The 21,637-nt window shown below is 45.0% G+C and overlaps 1 protein-coding gene across 1 annotated transcript in view; it reads right to left on the bottom strand.

Moving 5' to 3' along the window:
- Nucleotides 1-21,637, bottom strand: part of LOC146783140 (CD5 antigen-like) — a 512,763-nt gene that overhangs the window by 132,022 nt on the left and 359,104 nt on the right. The window contains exon 5 of the mRNA XM_085633903.1: nucleotides 443-763. Coding sequence (XP_085490029.1) covers nucleotides 443-763 — 321 coding nt within the window. The remainder of the gene's footprint in view (nucleotides 1-442; nucleotides 764-21,637) is intronic.

Below are 21,637 nucleotides of genomic sequence, written 5' to 3'. Positions count from 1 at the left end.
ATGCACAACTGTTTGTGTGAAATTGTACTGTCAAGAAAATTAATAAAAATATGTTACAAAAAAAAAGGTTTGAAAGAAAAACGAATCTGTTCCAACTCTTGATTGTGCCTTGCGATGGACACTTCTTCACCTGATAACCTGCACACACTGAAGGGACAGAATGACAAGGTCAGATGCTAGACATATGTCATCTGCATATAGGGTTCCCATGCTATGCCTCCTTCTGTATTTGTTGCCTTCTCTAGCTCCTAATAAATCCAATTCAGCTTATGAGAATGCTTTTCTGCATTTATTAAGATTAATATTGTCTTGTTTCATTCATTTTCTTTCCTATGATTTTCAATAGTAATGAGTTGTTGTTTTTTAAAAATCCAACTATTCTTTTTTTTATTAGTTTTTGACTTTTTGATGGAGTTGAAGGATTGCTGTGGGTTTCTCTTACCTCTGCACTGCACTCCACCATCGCTACTGGACGTGCAGCTGTTGAATCCCAAGGAAGCGCGTGGACAATCGAAGATAGACTTTTCTGCTCCTGTGCATTTGACGTCACTCATCCATACGGGGAAGACACCATTTAGAAATATAGTATTTCTTGTTTCTGCCCTGGATGCTGATCCACAGTTCAGTTGTCTACAGACCACCTCAGCATCCTTCACATCCCAGTCTCTATCACAGATCGTCCCCCAGCGATTCTCGTGTTTGATCTCCACCCTTCCGCGGCAGGCGTCCCCGGAATTCACCAACCGGATAGTATCAGCTCCCCCTATGAAGAAAGGACCAGAAATAACCAGGTCAGAAAATTGGTTTCAACGGAATCTCATTTGTGAGACATTTGTCATCAAATCATTTGAACATCCATCTGCCTCTATTGTCATCTCTTAGTGACTACTGTGACAAGTGTGCTGCCAGATTACACTCAGTGGCTAGTACTAATAATCAACTCAGAACTCTTTTGGGCTACCTAAATGACACAGTTTATGATGACTCAGTTGACTGGTCTGATGACCAATATTTTACAAGGCTATAGAAAGCACAAAATATATGTGTGCCTTTTGGAGAGCCCCCACTGGTGAACCCCCAGATTGATCACCTCTCTACAAACATGTTTTAAAAAAACATACAACTTGCACCCTCATCTGACCTCCTGTAGTTCTAGGTGGTTTATTAAAATCCATCTCAGACTGTGAAATCCAGTGTACCTGGTGGACTCAAATAAACCTTCAGAAATGACAGATTTATAGGGCTCAGAGGGTGGGTTGATTGAGACTTCTGTGGTAGAGGATAAGGGCCCTCTTTTAAGCACAGAGGGATGTCTGTGAGCCTTGCTGAGACGGTGGGAACCCCCTCCCTGCCATCACAACAGGTGGACAACCCACCTTATCTAGAGCTCTGTTCCTGTCTGACAGAGAGATCTGTGTAGTCAGCGGCTCCACCAGAGCAGGATATGCAACAAATGCTGACCTGGCCACCGTGCTTCTTTTAACCCTCCCAACATGTATTCAGTGTTCACATCTACACTCCCAACGCAGAGTTTATATGGGCCCTTCTTTGTATTCTATTCCTGGGAATGCCAGATCAGTCAAAGTTGCCCCACTTTAGATGGGACTGGGTATCCCTGAAATGTTTTACTTTTTATGGAACTTGGGGCAGACACTAGCTGTTTAATAGATAGATAGATAGATAGATAGAAAGATAGAAAGATAGATAGATAGATAGATAGATAGATAGACAGACAGATAGATAGATAGATAGATAGATAGATAGATAGATAGATAGATAGATAGATAGATAGATAGATAGATAGATAGATAGATAGATAGATAGATAGATAGATAGATAGATAGATAGATAGATAGATAGATAGATAGATAGATAGATAGATAGATATTGAAAACTTGGATGGATGGATCTATCGATGGATAGATCGATAGATTTTAGTAAATCACAATGATTTTTCAAACTTGGACCGATTTCTCTCTCCGCTGAGGGACTTTCACTCCTACATTGTGCCCAACTTTCACACACACATTCTTTTCCACCCTTTTTCTGTTATATTTTACCTTCCTTTTCCTGTCAAAATTCTTCCTACACCACTCAGCCTTCGTGTTCAATCTAACTAGATATGTATGCCATCTCACCCAATCTCTTTCAGACCCTTGTGTTGATTTTTTTCATTATCAATAGCTCCTGTGTGTTGTGTGGAGTCATTCTACATGTTACAACTCAATTCTGTAATTCCTCTCTCCAACTTATGCCTGTCAATCTGAATTTTTTAAGCAGCTTTTCTGAGTTTCCAGATCACCGTGTTTGCATCAGGATGGTATAGAGCACTCTATTTGTGCCTAATTTCCATTTCAGATAATTTTGTCTTTCTCAAGAAATAATGTGCACCTCATTCTCTCCCAGGATTGTTGTGCATAAACTTCCCAATCTGTAGGTCATATAAATAATGTAAAAAGATTGTGTTTTTAATATCATGATACAAAAATATTAGTGCATGAATATTGTGGTGTAGAAAGTATTGTCAAAAAGATTCTTGCAGGGAAGAATATAAATGTTTTAGTGTTATTTTCAACATACATGGTAAAATATATTGTTAAAAATTGTTGTTAGTAATATCATTTCTTTCAATATTACATTTTTGATAAAAATAGAAAAATAGTTTGATAGTATAATGATCTTCTTCGAGTGTTAGCCTATTAGTGCAGCAAATGATTTCTTGTGGAGGACTTTGAAAGTGCCAAAATACTTGATGGCGCATTCATATTTCCAGTTATTTCTCCCCCTGTTCTCGAGCATATGATATTCAGAAACAGAAATCAACACTTTTTGGGAAAAAAACTGAATTCATGTTGGGAATATAAGCTTATAGGAATATAAAGAATACATAATCAGCTTTAAATTCAACTCCTTCTTTAAATTTAATAGACATTATACATTGATCCTGTTTCTAAGAGAAAACTCACACAGCACAAGAGCTGAAAATTCAACAGTCAGAGACAATCATGTACTGTTCTACCTTGAGCTTAGTCTAGTAAATCCAAAATACTGCACAGCAACACTAGGAATAACTTTAAGAGCTGTAATCTCGTCTACAAATCTCAGTGAAACAACTGACCTTCAGTGTGCCTTCTCCCAGGAGGTGTTCATCCTCAGCAGTAATGCTTCCATTGTGATGGAGTATACATACCGCCAGCATTTAATTCGGGCTATTAGTCTCTTTTTTGGAAGTCTAAAATCTCCAGCAGGAAGAAGCTGCCATTTGTAGCCAACAAGGGCTCCTCAGGTCAGAGATCTCTTATGCAAAGAGACGTTAAACAGGATTTGCTGCTGAGGAGAAGAATGTTGTGGGAACTACACCAAAGTCAGGACAACCAGATTGCGCCTTGAGCAGATTGGTGAGCAGGCAGATCCTGGTCCCTTCTCAAAGCACCTTTTAGCTGAACATTTTTTAAGACCCACACTTTGGTTTTAGCCTGTTTGGGCACCGTCAGCACAATTTCCAAGGGTCCAGGATTGGCTGGACACCATGTAGAGGGTTGGAACTATTTTAGGCTGGGTCCAGTTGGAGGGTTCAAGTTGTTAGAGCTTTTTTGTGTCCCTGTAGCTGAGAACAGGAGGCCAGCCAAATAGCCCTTGGAGTCACTCTGGTAGTCTTGGGTTCAAGCAGCAAAGAAGGCCCCAAGTAGCAGGGCAGTCCTCTGAGGGTTTAAGGCAGACTTATAGCAGCAGGACAGTCCACCTAAGGACAAAGCTGGCCTTTAACAGCAAGACAGTCCTCTGAAGTGTAGGGTGCCTTCTAAGTGTTCTCTGCTGGCCCAGAAGTGAACTGAAGAGAGGGTCTGAGGGCTCAGTGTTTATACCTGATACCAGTTTTGCAGTGGAAAAAATTCTGAAGATTTGCCCCCATATGCTGCACAGACTTAAACTTGTCTGGGGTGACAAAAGGCTAGTATAAACATCTGTGTATGTGTGACCGAAGATACCAGTGTACAGGTTGCAGGCACCAGATTGTTATGGCAAAAAAATGACAACTTTGTAAATAGAAAAGGAACAAATGTTGGTTGGAATGCTGAAAAAACTCCTTTGGCATAGTAAGCAAAATAACGATGGATTAAACCTAGATCTGTGACTGTGGGTGAGTGGTTCTAAAGCTTCAGCACTCTGCCCATCATCTCCTTGTGTTTGCTATGTTCTCCCTAAGTGTCCACGTCTATGCCCAGATGTGGGTCCCTTGCTCACTGTGCCACTGGATTTAAGCTAGCCTGGCAGATGAGGGGTGAAACAGGTCCCAGGATGTTGGTTTCCGATCCACGGAGGACCTGGCCTAGCAGTTCAGGCTGGACTGTTCCCCTGACTGTTACTCCACTCATCCTGAGCAATTTGGTCTGCTGATTCCTTCTCTACCTGGCCCTGTTTTCCTGGTTCTCCTAGGTATGGGAATCCTCGTCCTTGTATGGATCATCCACATCATCCTCACCCTGATCCCTTTCCTCGTGGACCATCAGGTACTCCATTTTCTGGTCCTGATCTTTCTTATTAGGTCTTCTTTTTTTTAGATTCTTTTTTTTTAGATTTATATAGTGCAAACTCGACCCAAAGGTATCGAAGAGCTTTACATGAGCACTCTTTTTACAGACAGACAGATTGTTGAGCATGGGGAGATTAAGTGATTTGCCCAGAATCACAGGATGTTGCTTGTCCTCCCAATCTTCCTCACCCTGGTTTTGCTACTCTCACGGCCTGGTGCTTTTGCTCCGCTTGGTTCTCTGGGCTCTGGTCTTAAGGTCATGGTCCCTTTGGCACTTCTAGGCCTGTTCCTGGTCCTCATGTCCTGAGTCTTTGTTTTGACTTTATTGTTCATTTTCAAATACAAAACATCAAAAAACAAGGCCTTTCTCTGCAATCATCATACAGAAATCAATCTCTGACAATATGGAGACAAGGAGGGAGATACTACAAGTTGTGCTGCATACAGACAGACACATTGTAAAATTAATCATCAGGTGTTGGAGAGTGATGGTGGTCAAGTTATTTTACTGGCTCATAGGTCTGCAACTCCAATAGCACATAGTTGGTGGGGTAAAGCATGGGGTAACAGGGTTGAAGTTCTGGTTTGCTCTGCAGGGGAGGGAGTAAGCTTTCAAGTCAGCAGGCATATCTGCTTCCAATATAAGCAAATAGTCACATATGGGTTTCCAAATGTCTTTTGGATAGGAGTGGGTGGCTGTTATGCGTCCTAGATCTCGCTAGTAATGTCGCAGTATACCATACTTTGCAGCCATTCTGATTTAGTGGGACAATATTTGCTGCCCAGGTGCAATGCTGATCCTCATTTGGCAAGCACTAACACAATTGCAGTGAGTCTACTGACATTTTTCAGGACATCTTTGACACATCCCAAGAGGAACAGCAAGGGATTGTGTTTAAGTATGGGCTCAATCATGGTGGATATCAGGGAGACCACTCTCATCCAGTGTTCCTGTATATGAGGGCAGTTCTGGCCAGTAGCATGAAATCGGCATCGTCTGCCTTGCATTTGCGGCATTTGGATGTTCATGTGGGGTCAATTCTAGCCAGATCATGAGGTGTGGTATATGCATGGTATAAAAAATTACAATGTATAAGTTTATGTCTGTGATTATAACCCTGATCCTACCGCTCTGCTCGGGTTTCATGGCGACACATGCCTGGTACAGTCTGGAGACCAGTCACCCCCGTCCAACACAGTAATGGCGAATGTCAGTGGAGGGAAGACATCCTGGACCAAAGGGCACAGGGGCAGCCAGGCACACAATGTATTGTCTATATGCTGAAGTATAAAAAGATCCATATGTGTGGCCTCACCAAAGTGAGTAGAATCAGTGCGCGTGATGCCATGGGATGGGAAGAGGTCTCCAATCATGTGTAAATTATGGGTGAAGAGAGTACATGATACCAGCTTTTTTGTGTGAGGGTAAGCCAGGGTATTTGCACTAATGGAAGAAAAGATGATCAGAGAATACCACCAATGAGAAGGAGTCCGAGCTTCCTCTGACGTCCAGCTAGTAGTAGACAACGTCTGGTTATTGAAAGGGTCCCTGCCTGGTCCCTCTCTGATCTTGCATACAGTAGGTGGGTGGCGGCATGATACCAATGGTATACAAACTGACATTGTGCTGTAAGGGAATACAACTGTAGGTTGGGCACTCCAAACACCCCCCAACTCACAGGGGAGCTCCAAGGTGTCATATTTTCACCAAGGTCTGCGTCCTGCCCAAGCAAGTTGGGTCAAAAGGCTTCTCACAGGGCAAAGAAGATGTTAGGGGAATTGGTATGTTCATGAATAGGTATAGGAAATGAGGGAAGACGACCATCTTAACGATGGCTATGTGGCCCACTATGGGCAAGGGCAGCTGGATCCACCATTCTATCTGTGTGGTCAGTTTGTTAGCAGCTGGATCACCATGTCTTTCTGCCTATGTAGTACTATTCCCAGGTATTTCGTGGACAATGGGAATTCTAATGTGTCTGGAATTGTAGCTGTGGTGAAAACAAAGAGTTCCAAATTCGGCTCACTTAATGATGAGGCCAGAGATACTGCTGATGGGAATAATTTCTCATATTAGGGGGGCTAGATTGGCTGTGGGGTGTAGTGCAAAGAGCAGGATGCCGACTGCATACATGGATGTCAACAAGGGGCCCAGGTCAAATTGTAAACCATAGTGGAGGTGCCTCTCCAGTAGGTGGCGGTTTGTGAGGGTCCAGGGAGATGATGAAAAGGAGCTGTAATGGGATATCCCAAATGGGTCACTCTAAACACCAGGAATGGGTCTATGAGAGAGCCATTGACCCTCAATCATGCCATTAGGTGGGAGCAGATTAGCATGATAAGTTTAGTGTATCCACTAGGCAATCCCAGTTTGTTCAGAAAAGCCTTTATAAAGGAATTTACAAAGAGTCAAATGCCTTTTTGGTGTCTAAAAGGGCACCCGCCGCTGGGATGTACAGATCAATCCAGTTAAACACATTGAAGATAGTCCGTGGATTCATGGCAGTGAACATATGTGGGACAAAGCCAGTCTGTACAGGGGAAATGATCTGTTCCAGCATTTGAGCCAGCCTTGTTGCAATAACCTTAGCCAGTATTATATTAGCAAGGCTATGTAATGAGAGTAGGAAATATGAATTGTATAGGTAGGGTGCTGTCCTAGGCTTTAAACGTAGCATGATCACATCCTCCTAAAGTGTGGATGTAAGAACCCCTGTCTCAAAGGCCTCAATGTACACCTCCAGGAGATGTGGGTCAAAAAAATGCTTATACATCTTATAAAATGCTCCCATGGGCCCATCGAGCACCAGGGGTTTAGTCCCACCAAGGGCATCTATCACCTGTATCATCTCCTCACTAAAGATGGGCTCACTCGGGAACTGCCTCTGCCCCTTCGAGAACAAGAGCAATTCAATGCAATCTCAGAAAGATATTCTGTAATTTAGCTGCATTATCCTTGGTCTGGAAGGAGTATAAACCCTCGTAATATTGCAAAGGTTCTATAGTAATGCTTTGGTTTGTCATGACTCGTCCCTCTTCCCCTGATTACTATTCAGAGATGCATCTGCTGTGTCTATTAGGATGTAGTAACCAGTCAAAGGCTTGGCCTGGGTGTTCTCCTTCCCATAGGTTCAGGCCCAGAAATACTTCCCCATATAGGCCATCTGCCTGCCGGCCAAGGCTCGAAATTCATCCATTTGGATGGCACGGCAGTGCATCTGAGTCCTGCAGCATTGACAGGAGTCTTCTCAATCGATACAAAGCAACTCTGCTTCAATGCAGGAGAGAAAAGCACAAATGTCACGCAACATCTCCACATGCTTTGAGATTCTTAACCCACAAGTCGGTTGAAAAGCCTCTGACTGCTCATAGAAAACTTACCGATGCAGTCGGAGACTTTCCGACCGACATCATAATATGGCACATAATATAATTAATATACAAAATACCCTACACACACACAATGGTGCCGATTCCGATCCGTCAAAAATATTCCCCGTACGAATCGTATCCGTATTTTTTTACGTACGAATCGTATAAGTCCCGTACAAACTGGCAAGTACGATTCGTATGTGAAAAAATCCATACGAATCGCATTGGGAAAATTCCCCGACACGTCCTCGGGTCGGAAAAAGTGTCCGACACGTCCCCGGACATTTTTACGTACGAATCGGTAAACTGAAGTCCGAGCGCGCAAGTACGATCCGTCCCGTCCGTCCGAATGCACAACCGTATCGAAAAAACACCGTACGGAGCGAACTCCCATAGCAACCTTGGAGACGTCCAAACATGTGCCCGCATACGCGCCGAACACCCCCCCAGCCCACCTCCCCATGTACGCGCCGTACCCCCACCCCACCCCGTAGGTACGGAGCGTACCCCCACCCGTGTAGGTACGGAGCGTACCACCACCCCCGTAGGTACGGAGCTACCCCCACCCCACCCTGTAGGTACGGAGCGTACCCCCACCCATGTAGGTACGGAGCATACCCCCACCCCACCCCATAGGTACGGAGCGTACCACCACCCCTGTAGGTACGGAGCGTACCACCACCCCCGTAGGAATGGAGCGTACCCCCACCCCACCCCGTAGGTACGGAGCATACCCCCACCCGTGTAGGTACGGAGCGTACCACCACCCCCATAGGTACGGAGCGTACCCCCACCCCACCCCGTAGGTATGGAGCGTACCCCCACCCGTGTAGGTACGGAGCGTACCCCCACCCCACCCCGTAGGTACGGAGCGTACCACCACCCCCGTAGGTACGGAGCGTAAATGTAAATGTGTATGTGCTTATATAGCGCCGAATCACCCCTGGGGGTATCTCCGCGCTGTACTCATACCGCTGTAGGAACCCTTCCTGGCTATCCGTGTGAAGTTTCCACTCCTGGGCACCCCCATGGTGAAGCCAGGCATCCCAGCGCTGTTGGGGCCGTTGTGGAGACTAAGCAAGCTATTGCCCAGAGTTGCAGCGTGGGACCCATGATTAGGATAGGCACTGATGCGAGAATATCAGGTCCGAGGAATTTATAGCCCGAGACCCTGCCGCGTCGGGAATCGAACCCTGGTCCCGGACCAGTGCTCTGCATCGAGGTCTGCCACTCTTCTCCACCCGTACCTACGGGGTGGGGGTACGCTCCGTACCTACACGGGTGGGGGTACGATCCGTACCTACGGGGTGGGGTGGGGGTACGCTTCGTACCTACACGGGTGGGGTGGGGGTATGCTACGTACCTACGGGGGTGGGGTGGGGGTACGGTGCATACATGGGGGTGCTGGGGTACGGTGCGGACATGGGGGGCTGGGGGTACGGTGCGGACGTGTAGGGATGGGGGTACGGTGCGTACCGGGCCCCCTTTTCGCCGTGCATCGTGGCGTATCGGATCGTGCATCGTGGCGGATCGGAATTGTGGGTATATTTTAGCCGGTCGGTGTTTTTTACAATTCGTACGGAAATGGTGTTTCTGTACGAATCGTACTTGCAGGTTTGTAAGGTGTTTTTGCCGGGTACGAGTCGGATGGAGAAACCGCTCCGTCCGACGGTTCGTACCCTGGTTTTACCGGATCGGAATCGACCCCTAAATGATAAACTAAATATAATCCTTTTAATACTAAATAATACACCGCTAAACAATATCTAACCTCACTATCATAATCAAATAAATACATTTAACAAAAAAAGTAAATAAATAAAAATAAATATTTTATGCATATACTACATTAATACCTTCCATATAACAAAACATAAACATATAGCAAAATAAACCGTTATTTAAAATTTTCAAAATAAGTAAACAACTGCCAAAAAAGTGTAAACCCACACTTTAAAAACCAATAAAAAAGAAGTACAAACCAAATCAACCAATAAAAATGAAACTTCAATTAAATAAACAACATATAAACAAATCAAAAATCAACACAAATCTGTAATATTCCAGAAAATACAAGAGTGACCTAATCTTCCTATAAACTATATTTCCTCTACCGGTTGTCCCAACTACATTCTACTAACTACAAACAAGATCCAAGAACCTCCTCCAAAGAAAGTAAGTATAAATTAAATAAAGCCTATTCCAACAATTAAAACTCCTAAGCATAAATACCCTCTACCTACCCACTCTCCAAAATACAAAAATTATTATTGAACTAATTAATTAAAAAAACATTTTTCTTCAACAGAAAAAACCACAAGTACTGCAACCAAAGAACAACAGCAAACTTCACAAAACCCAAAATTATTAACAGTCCCAAACATGTAAGTAAATGGAAAAAGCTTACTCTTTTCAATACAATCAATGCATATAAAATATTGAACATTTTCTCTATAAATGTCTCATTACAGTACAAATATCAAAATGACTGAAGGTACAAAATTCATAACGTCGCAAAAAAGGAAACTTTTACTTTGCTACATGAGTTATGTCTATACGCAAGAGAAACAAACAGCTGACAAGAATAATTGGAAATGCACCAAATACTATTCCAATGCATGTTATGGGAGGGCAACAACAAAGGAAACTACTGTAACAAATGTGAACGAGCATAACCACACCTCTACCATAGCAGAAATAGAAGTTAGAGATGTTTTAGAAGCTATTAAAGAGGCTAGTACTAGCTCTGAGAAACCCACAACACAAATACTAAAAGACATCCTATCCCGTGTTCCTGAACATGTAACTGGGTAATTAACCTCCATCCCAACTTTAAAAAAGATTAATTACCAGAACTAAAAAAGCTGCTCCTGACACCCCACCTGCCCCCAAAACATTCAGTGAAGTTCAAATACCACCTGAACTGACTGTAACTCATAGCACAGAACAGTTCCTTCTTTATGATAATAAATCTCATGAAAAAAGAATTCTAATCTTTGCAACTACCATAAACCTACTAAAACTTCAATCCTGTGAAACATGGATGATGTATGGTACATTTAAAAAATGTCCCAAAACATTTTTCCAGTTATACACAATCCGTTGACAAGAGCATAATAGAAACATCCCCTTCATGTATGCACTGTTGCCTAACAAACAAACAACTACTTGGATAGAGCTGCTAACAAAAGAAAAGCAAGAAACTAATAACTACTACCCCCCCCAAAATTACCACTGACGTTGAACAGTCAATCATACAAGCCATCCTGAAAAATTACCCTCACACAGCAATACAACGTTGCTATTTCCATCTTAATCAAAGCCTGTGGAGACACCTTCAAAAATCTACACTTAGTATAAAATATGCAACTAACAGAAACTTTGCATATAAGATTTAAAAAACGAATTGCACTAGACTATATCCCAATAACAGCAGTCGCTGAACATTACAATTTATTACCTGAAAGCCCCTATTACTAAGCCAATAAACATAAACTAAGGGGCCCATTACGATGGAGCAACGATGCGACCGTCACGCCATCGCCAGGCCATCGTAACGTGAATTACCCACCGCCATATTACGATGGCGGTGGGTATCGCGGCGGACGGAAAGTCCATCCGACACTATTCCGCCGGTCAGCAATCGTTGAGATTGACGGCCAAGCGGAGCAGGGGCTCAAATATGGTGGCTGTGCCTAGCAGGCACTGCCAACCATATTAGGATGTAGAGATTTTAAGGCCTTTCTATGGAGGTGATGCCGCCATGGAAAGGCTGGCGGGGATTTGCTTTGGAGGCCCATTGCAGGCCCCTGGGATGGGGGGTGCACTTGGGGTACCTATAGTAACCCCCAAGGCGGCATTTCACCATTGCGGCGGGTGCTGCAGCCAGCAGCACCCAACGCAATGTTGAAATGCCAGATGCGACCGCCGCAGTGGCAGTCGCATCATGATAAGGGGGGCGGGCTCACCGCATGGCAGGTGGGCAGGCCCGTTCTGCTAGAATGGCGGGCGGACCTGAGTCCACCCGCCATCCTAATAGGCCCCAAAGTCTCAACTACTTTGAGGACACCTGGGTAGGAAGACTACATAGGTCTGGACATAGAAGACAACCAAAATTCCACTTTCCATGGTGGAATGTGTACAACAGTACCCTAGCCGAGGAAGCCAAAGCCAAGAATGTGCTGGAAGGATGGCATAATGCTTTCCAATCCACATTGGGAAGATCTCAACCCACCCTACATAAATTACTACAATCGATCCAAAAAGAACAAAGCTACCAACAACTAAGACTAGAGCAATCTGTAACACAACTATGGGGCTGAGTACAATGTCATGTGGAAAGCCTCCGACCAACAGTCGAATTTCCCTAGACCGTGTTGGAACCCTTCCGCCTGACTTGATCAGTAACAATTCCGATCGACCGATTAAGATGATGGCGATCGGAAGGGGAAACGTTTGGTCATTCCGAATCGGTTCTGACCGGTATCCAGGGAAGCTTATTCAGTCGGAGCCAATTTATACAGGTCAATGGACAGCGTTTACGACTGACTGATTACGATGTCAGATTCAGACAGCCTTTCCGAGTCAGCCTGTCTAACAAAAAAAAGGCTGTCGTAAACAGACTTTGGGGGCCACTAGAAGGCCCCCCTTCATTCTGAGGTCTTCAGTTGGGATCTATGGGGATATCCAAGGGACCCCCTGTAAAACCATACACAGTGTGGCAGGAACCATGAGGGGCCCGCGACAGGGTGCAAGGTTTTCTGCTGACACCCATTTTCCCCATCGGAGCCTGTGTTGTCGGTCAGAACACAGGCTCCCATTGAAGTCAATGGGAGTCCTTCCGAATGTTGTTTAGATTCATCATAATCGGTCGTGCAGAACCGCAGACCACGAGTCGGTCGGGTCCCAAATCTGAGCTGTTGTTGGGCGTAAAGTTTCCACCCGACATCGCAATGAGGACCATAGTCCTAAACTCACAAAACAAACTATAACAATGTATGAGCATTTACAATTCAAAGTAAGACTCTACTCAAACACTAAAGAACTGGAATACTTAGAAACCATTGTAAAATTCATGCTCTAAAAACTTACTACATCTACATAAAGAGCACTAAATTTAAAATAAAATTAATAAGTAAACCCTAAATATTTTTTAAGATACAAAATATAAAGATTGGGGCCGATTACAGTGTAGGTGGAAACCCTCAGACTGTGTCGGAAAATCTCCAATGAGCGTTCAGAGGCCTTCCGACCGACATCGTAATAAGCCGCTGTATATCCAACTTAAACAAGCTTACAATTACGCAACACATACTACTCTACATATTATTAACATTCTAAAACCTACCATGCCAGTAAAATTATGTTGCACTAACTTTACTTCACATAAAGTAGTACACTACATAACAACAACTGAAAGCACAACATAGAAACCATAAACAGTACCAAACTACCTTCTCTCCTTCAAAAGTAATTAAAATAAACGTACCTTAACCGATGCGACACAACTTCCAACCGCGAGCTTGTCCCATATGAAACAACCAAAAAAGGACACCGATAGCCTAAAAAAATCCAGCTTACTGAAAACTAAAACAGCTGTCTAATTAAAGTAAAAGAAGTCTATTCCCCATTGAATGCAAAATGAAAGGCTTAAATAAAAAATGTATTAAAAATACAGAACAATGTCAGAAGTTCAAAAATATTTTTAATGTTATACTACAAATTGTAGAATATATAGTAATAAATATTGCAACATAATATTTTTTACTATATATTCTAAAAATATATATATATTTGTATTAAAATATTAAAAATATCATTCACATACTTTCAAAAAAGTTGTAATGTGTTTACAAAAATATATTTTTATACTATGCTTTTCTAACTATGTAAAGTGTATGTTTCTTATACATTAAATAATATTATATAAAAATATAATAATATTTATTATCAAACATATTAAGTATAAAGCAAAAAAGAATATATCACACAAAAATATTTTTAAAATACATATTAAATAACAATATACATTCTATATATGTATTAAATATATTAATAAAATATAAAAAATTGTGTACAATGTTCCATAGGTATCTGTCACAAATTCAATATCAAATCAAATCAAATAATCTTTATTTTCGATCATTTAGATCATCAAAGATTTAAATACTTGACAATTATTAAAATTTAAAAGTTTCCAATGTTCTAAACATTTAAATATAAACAATGACTTTCAAAAATTTCATAGAACAGACGTTTAGAAGCATGAGAAGGGGTGTTCTAAAATCATTTAACATTATACGACCCCCCTTCTTTTTAAAAGACTAGATCGGACATACCACATGGCCATTAAAAACTTTGCCACTGCAAAGACAATCGGAGGTGACAAATCAGATTTTAATATTCTAAATGCAGGCAAGAATTTCCTAAACCCCATGTTTTTAAGAATGGGTAGGAGCCAGTGCTTCCTCGCTCTTCGATAGGCTTTACAGAAAAGGACCACATGTAAATCGCTTTCCCGAGGATATGTACAGGCTGGGCATTGTTCACTTGTTGGAGGTTGGGACCAAGTGGAGGTGAAAGCCCTCAAGGGTAGAGAGCCGTATCTCCACTGTAGGTAGAGCTTTCTTGCCAACACAGGTGCCATGCCATCCAAAACACTTTCCATTAGGTAGGAATCTTTTGATTGTATGAATAAATTAGTCAGTGAGCCCACCCGTGTGTTGTCTAAAGCGGTGTTCAACTTCGACTGATAGTAGAATTTAGAAAGTGTCTTTCGAGGGATCCTCGTGCATGAGTTTGCGGGGTCGGTCCATAATTCCGTTAGACCTAAGCTTTCACAAGATCTTTTTATGTAGGTTAGCCATGGGATATTACTAATGTTAGGTAAGGCCAGGAACTCCTGTAGCTCACTTCTGTAATCGCTTAGATCCTCACTACTCCATAATCATTGCCAAAAAGATAATGGTTTTAGGCCAAGTTCCTCGGCGATGGGCCTAAGTCCTAGGTCCAATCTCAGAGGGAACAAAGGCGTGCTAGGAGGGAGAGCCACCAACTGCCTGAGAAATTTATTCTCTGTGTTTGTTAGGTTTTTAGTAGGAGTGTGACCCCACAATTCGCCGCCGTATGTAACTGAGCCCCGAGCTTGGGCTTTATAAATCTGTACCATGGGGCCCAGTGGGCGGTATATAGATTTTCCCACCATTCTGGAAATACCACCCACTTTCTGTGAGAGCTTCATGTTAGCCTTGATGATATGTGTCCCCCATGTCATTTTCTCATTCAGGGTTACCCCCAAATATTCAAAAGTGGAAACCCTCTCCAAACGCACTGTGCCCAACAATGGGTTGGGACGTGTTGAGGGGGTAGGGTTCAGAATCAAATATTTTGTCTTGGAGGCATTAATTTCAAGGCCCCTCTAAGTACAAAATTGCAAGAACCCATCCACTATCCGTTGAATTCCCATAGGGGATTTAGACAGCAGCAGAGTGTCATCCGCAAACATTATAGCGGGCACCCTGCTGCCATTCAATCTGGGGGCGTCAGTGTCTTCTATCCTTTTCAGGTGGGCAATTACCCCGTTGACAAAGAGACAGAACAGGGTAGGTGCGAGTACGCATCCCTGCCTCACCCCCCTGTCAACGGGGAATCTTTCTGTTAAGCCCCCCATCCTGCCGCACCTGACCCGCGCATAATTGTCCTGGTGTAGTTTAATCGGGATGGCCAGGATGTCTGGCGGGACTCCCAGATCCTCAAGGACATTCCAGAGTTTGGATCTAGGCACCAAGTCGAAGGCGGCACGCAAGTCCATGAACACCGTGAACAAGCTGCCCCCCTCGACAAGTGCCGTCCTCCAATAGATGAGGTTGAGGCGAAAAATTTGGTCTATGGTGGATACCCCCTTTCTAAACCCGGCCTGATATGGGCTCAGGGTGGCGGTTTCCCCTATCCAATTCTGGAGACGATCTAAAATAAGTCTCCCAAAAAGTTTTTGGGACACATCTATCAGGCTGATGGGCCTGTAGTTGGATGGGAGCAGAGGCGAGCCTTTCTTGAAAATCTGAACCACCTCTGCGCCCAGCCAAGTACAGGGCACCTCCATCCCTTTTAGAACCGCATTGAACAATACCAGGAGATAAGGGGCCCATATATCTGGCTCCTGTTTGAAAAGGTCGCCAGGGAGACCATCCAGACCAGGTGCCTTGCCAGTTGACAGGCCTAATATGGCAGCCCGGACCTCCTTTTCGGTGAATGGGTCCCCTTCCGGGTAGTTATATACAAGCGGGGTTTTACAGTCTCCATGCCCTGCTTCCACTGTATATAGAGACTTGAAGTGCTCCTGCCATGACTTAGGGGAGATATTCGGTTCTATTGCCGAGACGAGTTCCTCAGAACCTGTGTTGACAATTCTCCAAAACCTCCGTGAGTCCATGGAGGCTAGGGAGCTAGTGAGTTCTTCCCATTTGTTCTGGTCCCACTCAATCTTTGCATTGAAGACCAACTTCTTGTATTCACGTCTCCTGGCTTGAATCTCAGGCCTACTTTTACGATTCTTGATACTTGACAAAAGATCCCTGTAGGAGAGTAGGGTCTGCTATCCTATGGTCACCCCAAATTTTTGCTTTTTGCTTCACTGGTTTTTGACATATTGAGGCTGTGGGCCTGCCAATCAGACCCCCAGCCTGCTGTTCTCTCTACTAAATTAACACTGTGCACCCTAAGTGCATAACCTATTGGAATGGGATCACCCTGTGAGCCCCTGTACCAGTGTACACTAGGTACCCAGGGCATTGGTGTACCCAAGGCCTGCCAGGGGCTGAAGCATGTATTATGCCACCCCAGGCTTGGCCTAGCAAATTTGACACAACTGGCTGATCACTCAGCTGGGGTAAGTTGGTGTAACCACCTCTTACTTAGGTGTAGTATACCTATACCTAACCTTAAATGGAACCCATGTTAACCTATAAGTCACTCCTATGGCAGGCCTTAACAATCCTGAAGGCAGAGTGCTTGGTTTCCATGTGAGATGGTGCTCTGGCATGAGCTGAGCCTGTCTGCAGTGGTCGGAACCACTTCCTTCTACTGTTTCCAGATATCGTCATACCATATACTCTTAAGTGCATTATGAACCTCGCGGTTAAATGCTATCTTTGGTTTGGCTTTATCAAAACATGTCGAGTAAGGTGTCATACGAATTGGAATACTAACCCCTCGCCAATTCTGGCGACGGGGTTAGCATTCCACCCTTCTAGAGGGACACGACATGTACAGTACCTGAAACCCGGGTAAAATCAGACATAGCCTCAGCTCCACAAAATGGATGCTGCCACCACAGACACAAGTCTGCCCTCCTGCTGCTGGGAGTCCTTCCAGCTTGGGAGGTGTGGACAAAGGGTTTCCTGCCAGGGGAGATGCATGCACCACCCCAGACAGGATTTTGTGTATTGGTCAGGTAGGGCTTGAAAGAAACCAGACATGCCTGTGGCTCACAAGGAGCCTCGGTGCATATGCCAGTTCAAACCGGTCCTGGGGCACACCAGTCCCGGGCCTGGGGCGAGCTGGACAAAGGATTGGGGGTGTAACCACCCCCCTTCCTGGTCCCACCCATAGGGAGGGACCTAGCAGGTAGTCCGGCCCCTAGAATCCGCTTAAAGGTAGGAGCTGTGTCCTAGGACTTCAGACATCCTGGAATCAACTTGAAACTAAGAAGAAGACGGGAACTTCGACATTCTGCTGCACAGAAGACTGAAGGAAATCTCCCCTGTGGTCAGGGAGTGACCACCTTGCTAACGCAAGCACCATCCAGCGAATCAACGTCTGCTTTGCCGCCGCCTCCCGCCGGAGCCCGAGCCCAGAGACTGACAAGACCTGGACCTCCAGACCTCTCACCGCCCGATCCACAGTCCCTAAAAAGAGGAGACCCGTGGAGGCACCGAGACCCGTGGAGCCAGCCATCTTGGAACGACTACGACAAGCTGACAAGTGCAACAACGAGGCTCCCTCCAAGTTGTGCTTTGGGATCTGAGAAGCCCAACACCCGAGCAGCATCTGCACCAAAGGTGAGCCCTCCAGCATCTCCACGATCTGCGTGGGACCCTTCTGCATTTTGCCACTCGATGCGCCTAACCGGTTGCTGGCCCGCTGGCTAGTGGCCATCTTGGCGACGAACTCTACGAAATACACCGCTGGTCTGGTTGCTCCAGACTGGCCCTTGCTCCCCTCCAAAGGAGCAGTCCCTCTGACCTTGCTGGTCAGAGCCATCAGCTTATTTCCTTTCCTACAACAATTGCTTTTGCCAAGGCTTGTTTGCTTCGATTAAGTTGCCGACACCGCCGACAGCGAGAGCCTGCGTGGGACAGCTCGTGACTTGACTCCTGGACGTCGTCGACCTTCAGGGACCACGTGGCTGCAGAGACAAGCTACACCTTTCTTCCTGTTTGCACCCGACATCGCCTGGTACCCACCTGGTGCCACGCTGGTCACTGGCTAGTGACTGTGAACACTGTCCCCTCTCCTTACAGGTCTTCAACATCTCTGATCCACTCTTGGATCCACTGCATCTCCTCCGGACCGACCGCCTGCAGCATCTTTGTCTTCAGGCTCCACGGAACAGATAGAAGAAAACCGACGCACTTCGAGGCCTATGCACCCGCTTCCTGTGGGTGAGGTAAAGCTGGCACTCCTGTGCCCCAGTGTAGTATTACATCTCTAGTGCCTGTGTTCCAAATCTTGAGTTCCTAGGTCATCCGGAAGATTCCTTTTGCAGTAACTTTGTACTTTTTACGCACCCATTGAAACCTATGGGAGCTCGCGTGTGACTATTTGCTCTGCACACGCAACCCGTGGACCTCCTGGTCACTAACTGAAGTTAGCTCCGTGTAGGCCCAGCGATTCTAGAGGCCCTAGGCCTTTTCCCCTTTCTGTTCGTGGTACTTATACCACTATTTTAGTATATGGTTCGAGTGGCCACCAGGGCCTATCCATATAAAGTGCAACTTCTGTGTATTCTGTGATAATCTTGTTTGACGATTTGTGCTCCTGTGCTCATAAAGAGACTAGGGGTTACTTTGAGAAATAAATACATATATATTTTGAATATATATCTGTGTGGTGTCCTTTCATTGGTATAAAAGGGGGTTGCTATTGGTAAAACAGCTTGCTTAACACGCATCACGAGTTTAGCCTCAAAGACTGCTTAGCCTACGCTACCACTAGGGCAGCTAGTCCGAAAAGGTTGACTTACAACCACACCATAAGGGTTGCTTGGCATGGTACAAGGTGGTCACTTTAACTAGTGAACATCATATACCAGGCCAACTTCTCACATTGGTGAGCAGCGGTTGGATTTGAGCTTGCTGTGTTTTACCATTGTAATCTTTTGGTTACCAATTGAAAGATCACATAGGTACCTGTAGGTACATATAAAACAAGATTAGATATACTTAAGTTCTACTGAACTTAGTTGTTGTAGAGCAAAGGGAGTAGCACACCCTGACTACAACTACTAGATAGGTTTAGTAGGTAAACCCAAGTGTAGGTAGATTGCAACACATCCACCCACACGTAAGAGCAATGGTTGGGGCAGAGGGGTCCACTGTACCCATCTCTGTTGAGAGTGACCCCCAGAGGGCACCATCCATCTTTGCTACCCTTAATCAGAATGAGCTCAGGCATTTGGCAACTCTTAGAGGCCTTAAACAGCCCAAGAACCCTTCCTCTGCTGAGCTCAGAGAACTCTTACAGAATGATGAAAATCAGAGAGAACTCGAGAAAGCTTCCCAGTTAGCCCCCTTAGGGACAGGAACAGGAGGCCCCCCTTCTGAAGATGCCACAGAGGTACCCCCTTCCAATAGTCACCCCTTAGATGGGATGCCTACCACAGAGGAAGAAAGTGATGGGGATACAGATGTGAGTGGGGATGAAGGGAGAACTAGCCCAGTGCCAAGTGTTATACTTGGCCCAGCTAAACTAAGGCTATTGGGGACTGACAGTGGGTTCACCCCATTGGATCTCCCCAGTGGACTTAACCCAGGGCTTGGGAGGCGAAGGAATCGCTCAGGTGACTCCAATGCTTCCCATGGCTCTAGAGGCTCTCAAGGTCACTCCAGAAGGAGACTGACCACCCCTCAGAGGAGGGAACATGAGGCCAGAATGCAGGAAGCCCAGTTGAGGATCAGGAAGCAGGAGCTAGAAGTAGCCCTGATGGAAGAAAAACTGAACAAGGCTAGGCAACCTAGAGAGAGTGGGTCTATACCCACTGGTGGCAGCATTGTCCCTAAGGACAAAGATAGGGTCTTTGACAATAGGAACCTGTCTAAGGTTGTGCCCCCCTACAAAAGTGGGGATGACATCCACAAATGGATGACTGCTCTTGAGAGAGCCTGCAAAGTACAGCAGGTTCCTGAAGACCAGTGGGCAGCAATCCTCTGGCTCTCCTTTGAAGGAAGAGGCAGAGACAGACTCCTCACTACTAGAGAAGAGGATGTCAGAAATTACAGAGTCCTGAAGAGTGTCCTAGTGGATGGGTTAGGCTTAACCACTGAACAGTACAGGTTAATGTTCAGAGACACCCAAAAGACACAGACTCAGGACTGGTCTGAATATGTTGAATGTGCCACTAAGGCTTTGGAGGGTTGGTTGCTGGGAAGTAAGGTATCTGATTATACAGGATTGTACAATTTGATGATGAGAGAACAGATTTTAAATAACTGTCAAAACCAGCAACTGCATCAACACTTGGTTGACTCTGAGCTGACCTCTCCCCAAGAATTGGGAAAGAAGGCAGACAAATGGGTCAGAACCAGGGTTAAGCAAAAGAACCAGAACCAGGGCCAAGGGGGTGATCAGAAGAAAACAGACCAAAAGGGTGGAGATCAGAAACCTAAAGACCAGAAGTCTTCAACAGGGCCCCAAACTACTGCTAAGGAGGGTGGGTCCCAACAGTCCAAAAAGAAGAAAGAAGGTCAAAAGAAACCCTGGTGCAATCATTGTAAAAATACAACTCACTGGACTAGTGATTGCAAAAAGGGTGGAGCCCCCAACACTGTTGCCCCTAAGGCACCTGCTCCCAGTACTACTGTTAGCAGTGTTGGTCCCCAGACAAAGGGTGTAGTGGGAATCACTATGGGAACTGAAGGAGATTCTGACTTAGACAGAACCCTGACACAGGCAGTCTTGATCTGTGATGGGGACATTGATTTGTCCCTGACTGTGAGCCCCAGTAACCTGGGCAAGTACAGACAGACTCCTTTAATAAACGAAAAAGTGGCTCAAGCCTACAGGGACACATGTGCCAGTGTCACTATGGTGACACCAGGCTTTGTGGACCCTGGACAGTACATACCAGGTGAGAACTACCTGGTGACCAATGCCAGCAATGCCACTACTTCACATAGTGTGGCAGTTGTTAACTTCTCATGGGGAGGGGTAACTGGCCTCAAAAGGGTTGTGGTTAGTGCAGAGCTCCCAGTAGAATGTTTGTTGGGCAATGACCTAGAGAGTTCTCTATGGTCAGAAGTGGAGTACAGGACTCATGCAGAGATGTTAGGTATATCATCACATGTCCTTGCTGTGACCAGGTCACAGGCCAAAAAGTGCCTCACTGAACCTCAGGTCTTGGATCCTGGAACAATGGACCAAGCACCTACCAAGAAGAAGAACAGGAGGGTCAAGGCAGTGCCTTCCCCCCTGCCTCAGAGTGATGATCAGCCTTCCCAGGAAGCTGATCTAGAGGAC

Source organism: Triturus cristatus, chromosome 11 (genome assembly GCF_964204655.1).
Source record: "Triturus cristatus chromosome 11, aTriCri1.1, whole genome shotgun sequence".
Lineage (NCBI taxonomy): Eukaryota > Metazoa > Chordata > Amphibia > Caudata > Salamandridae > Triturus > Triturus cristatus.
The sequence above is the reverse complement of the archived record's forward strand: the minus strand, read 5'-3'. Positions and strand labels throughout refer to the sequence as shown.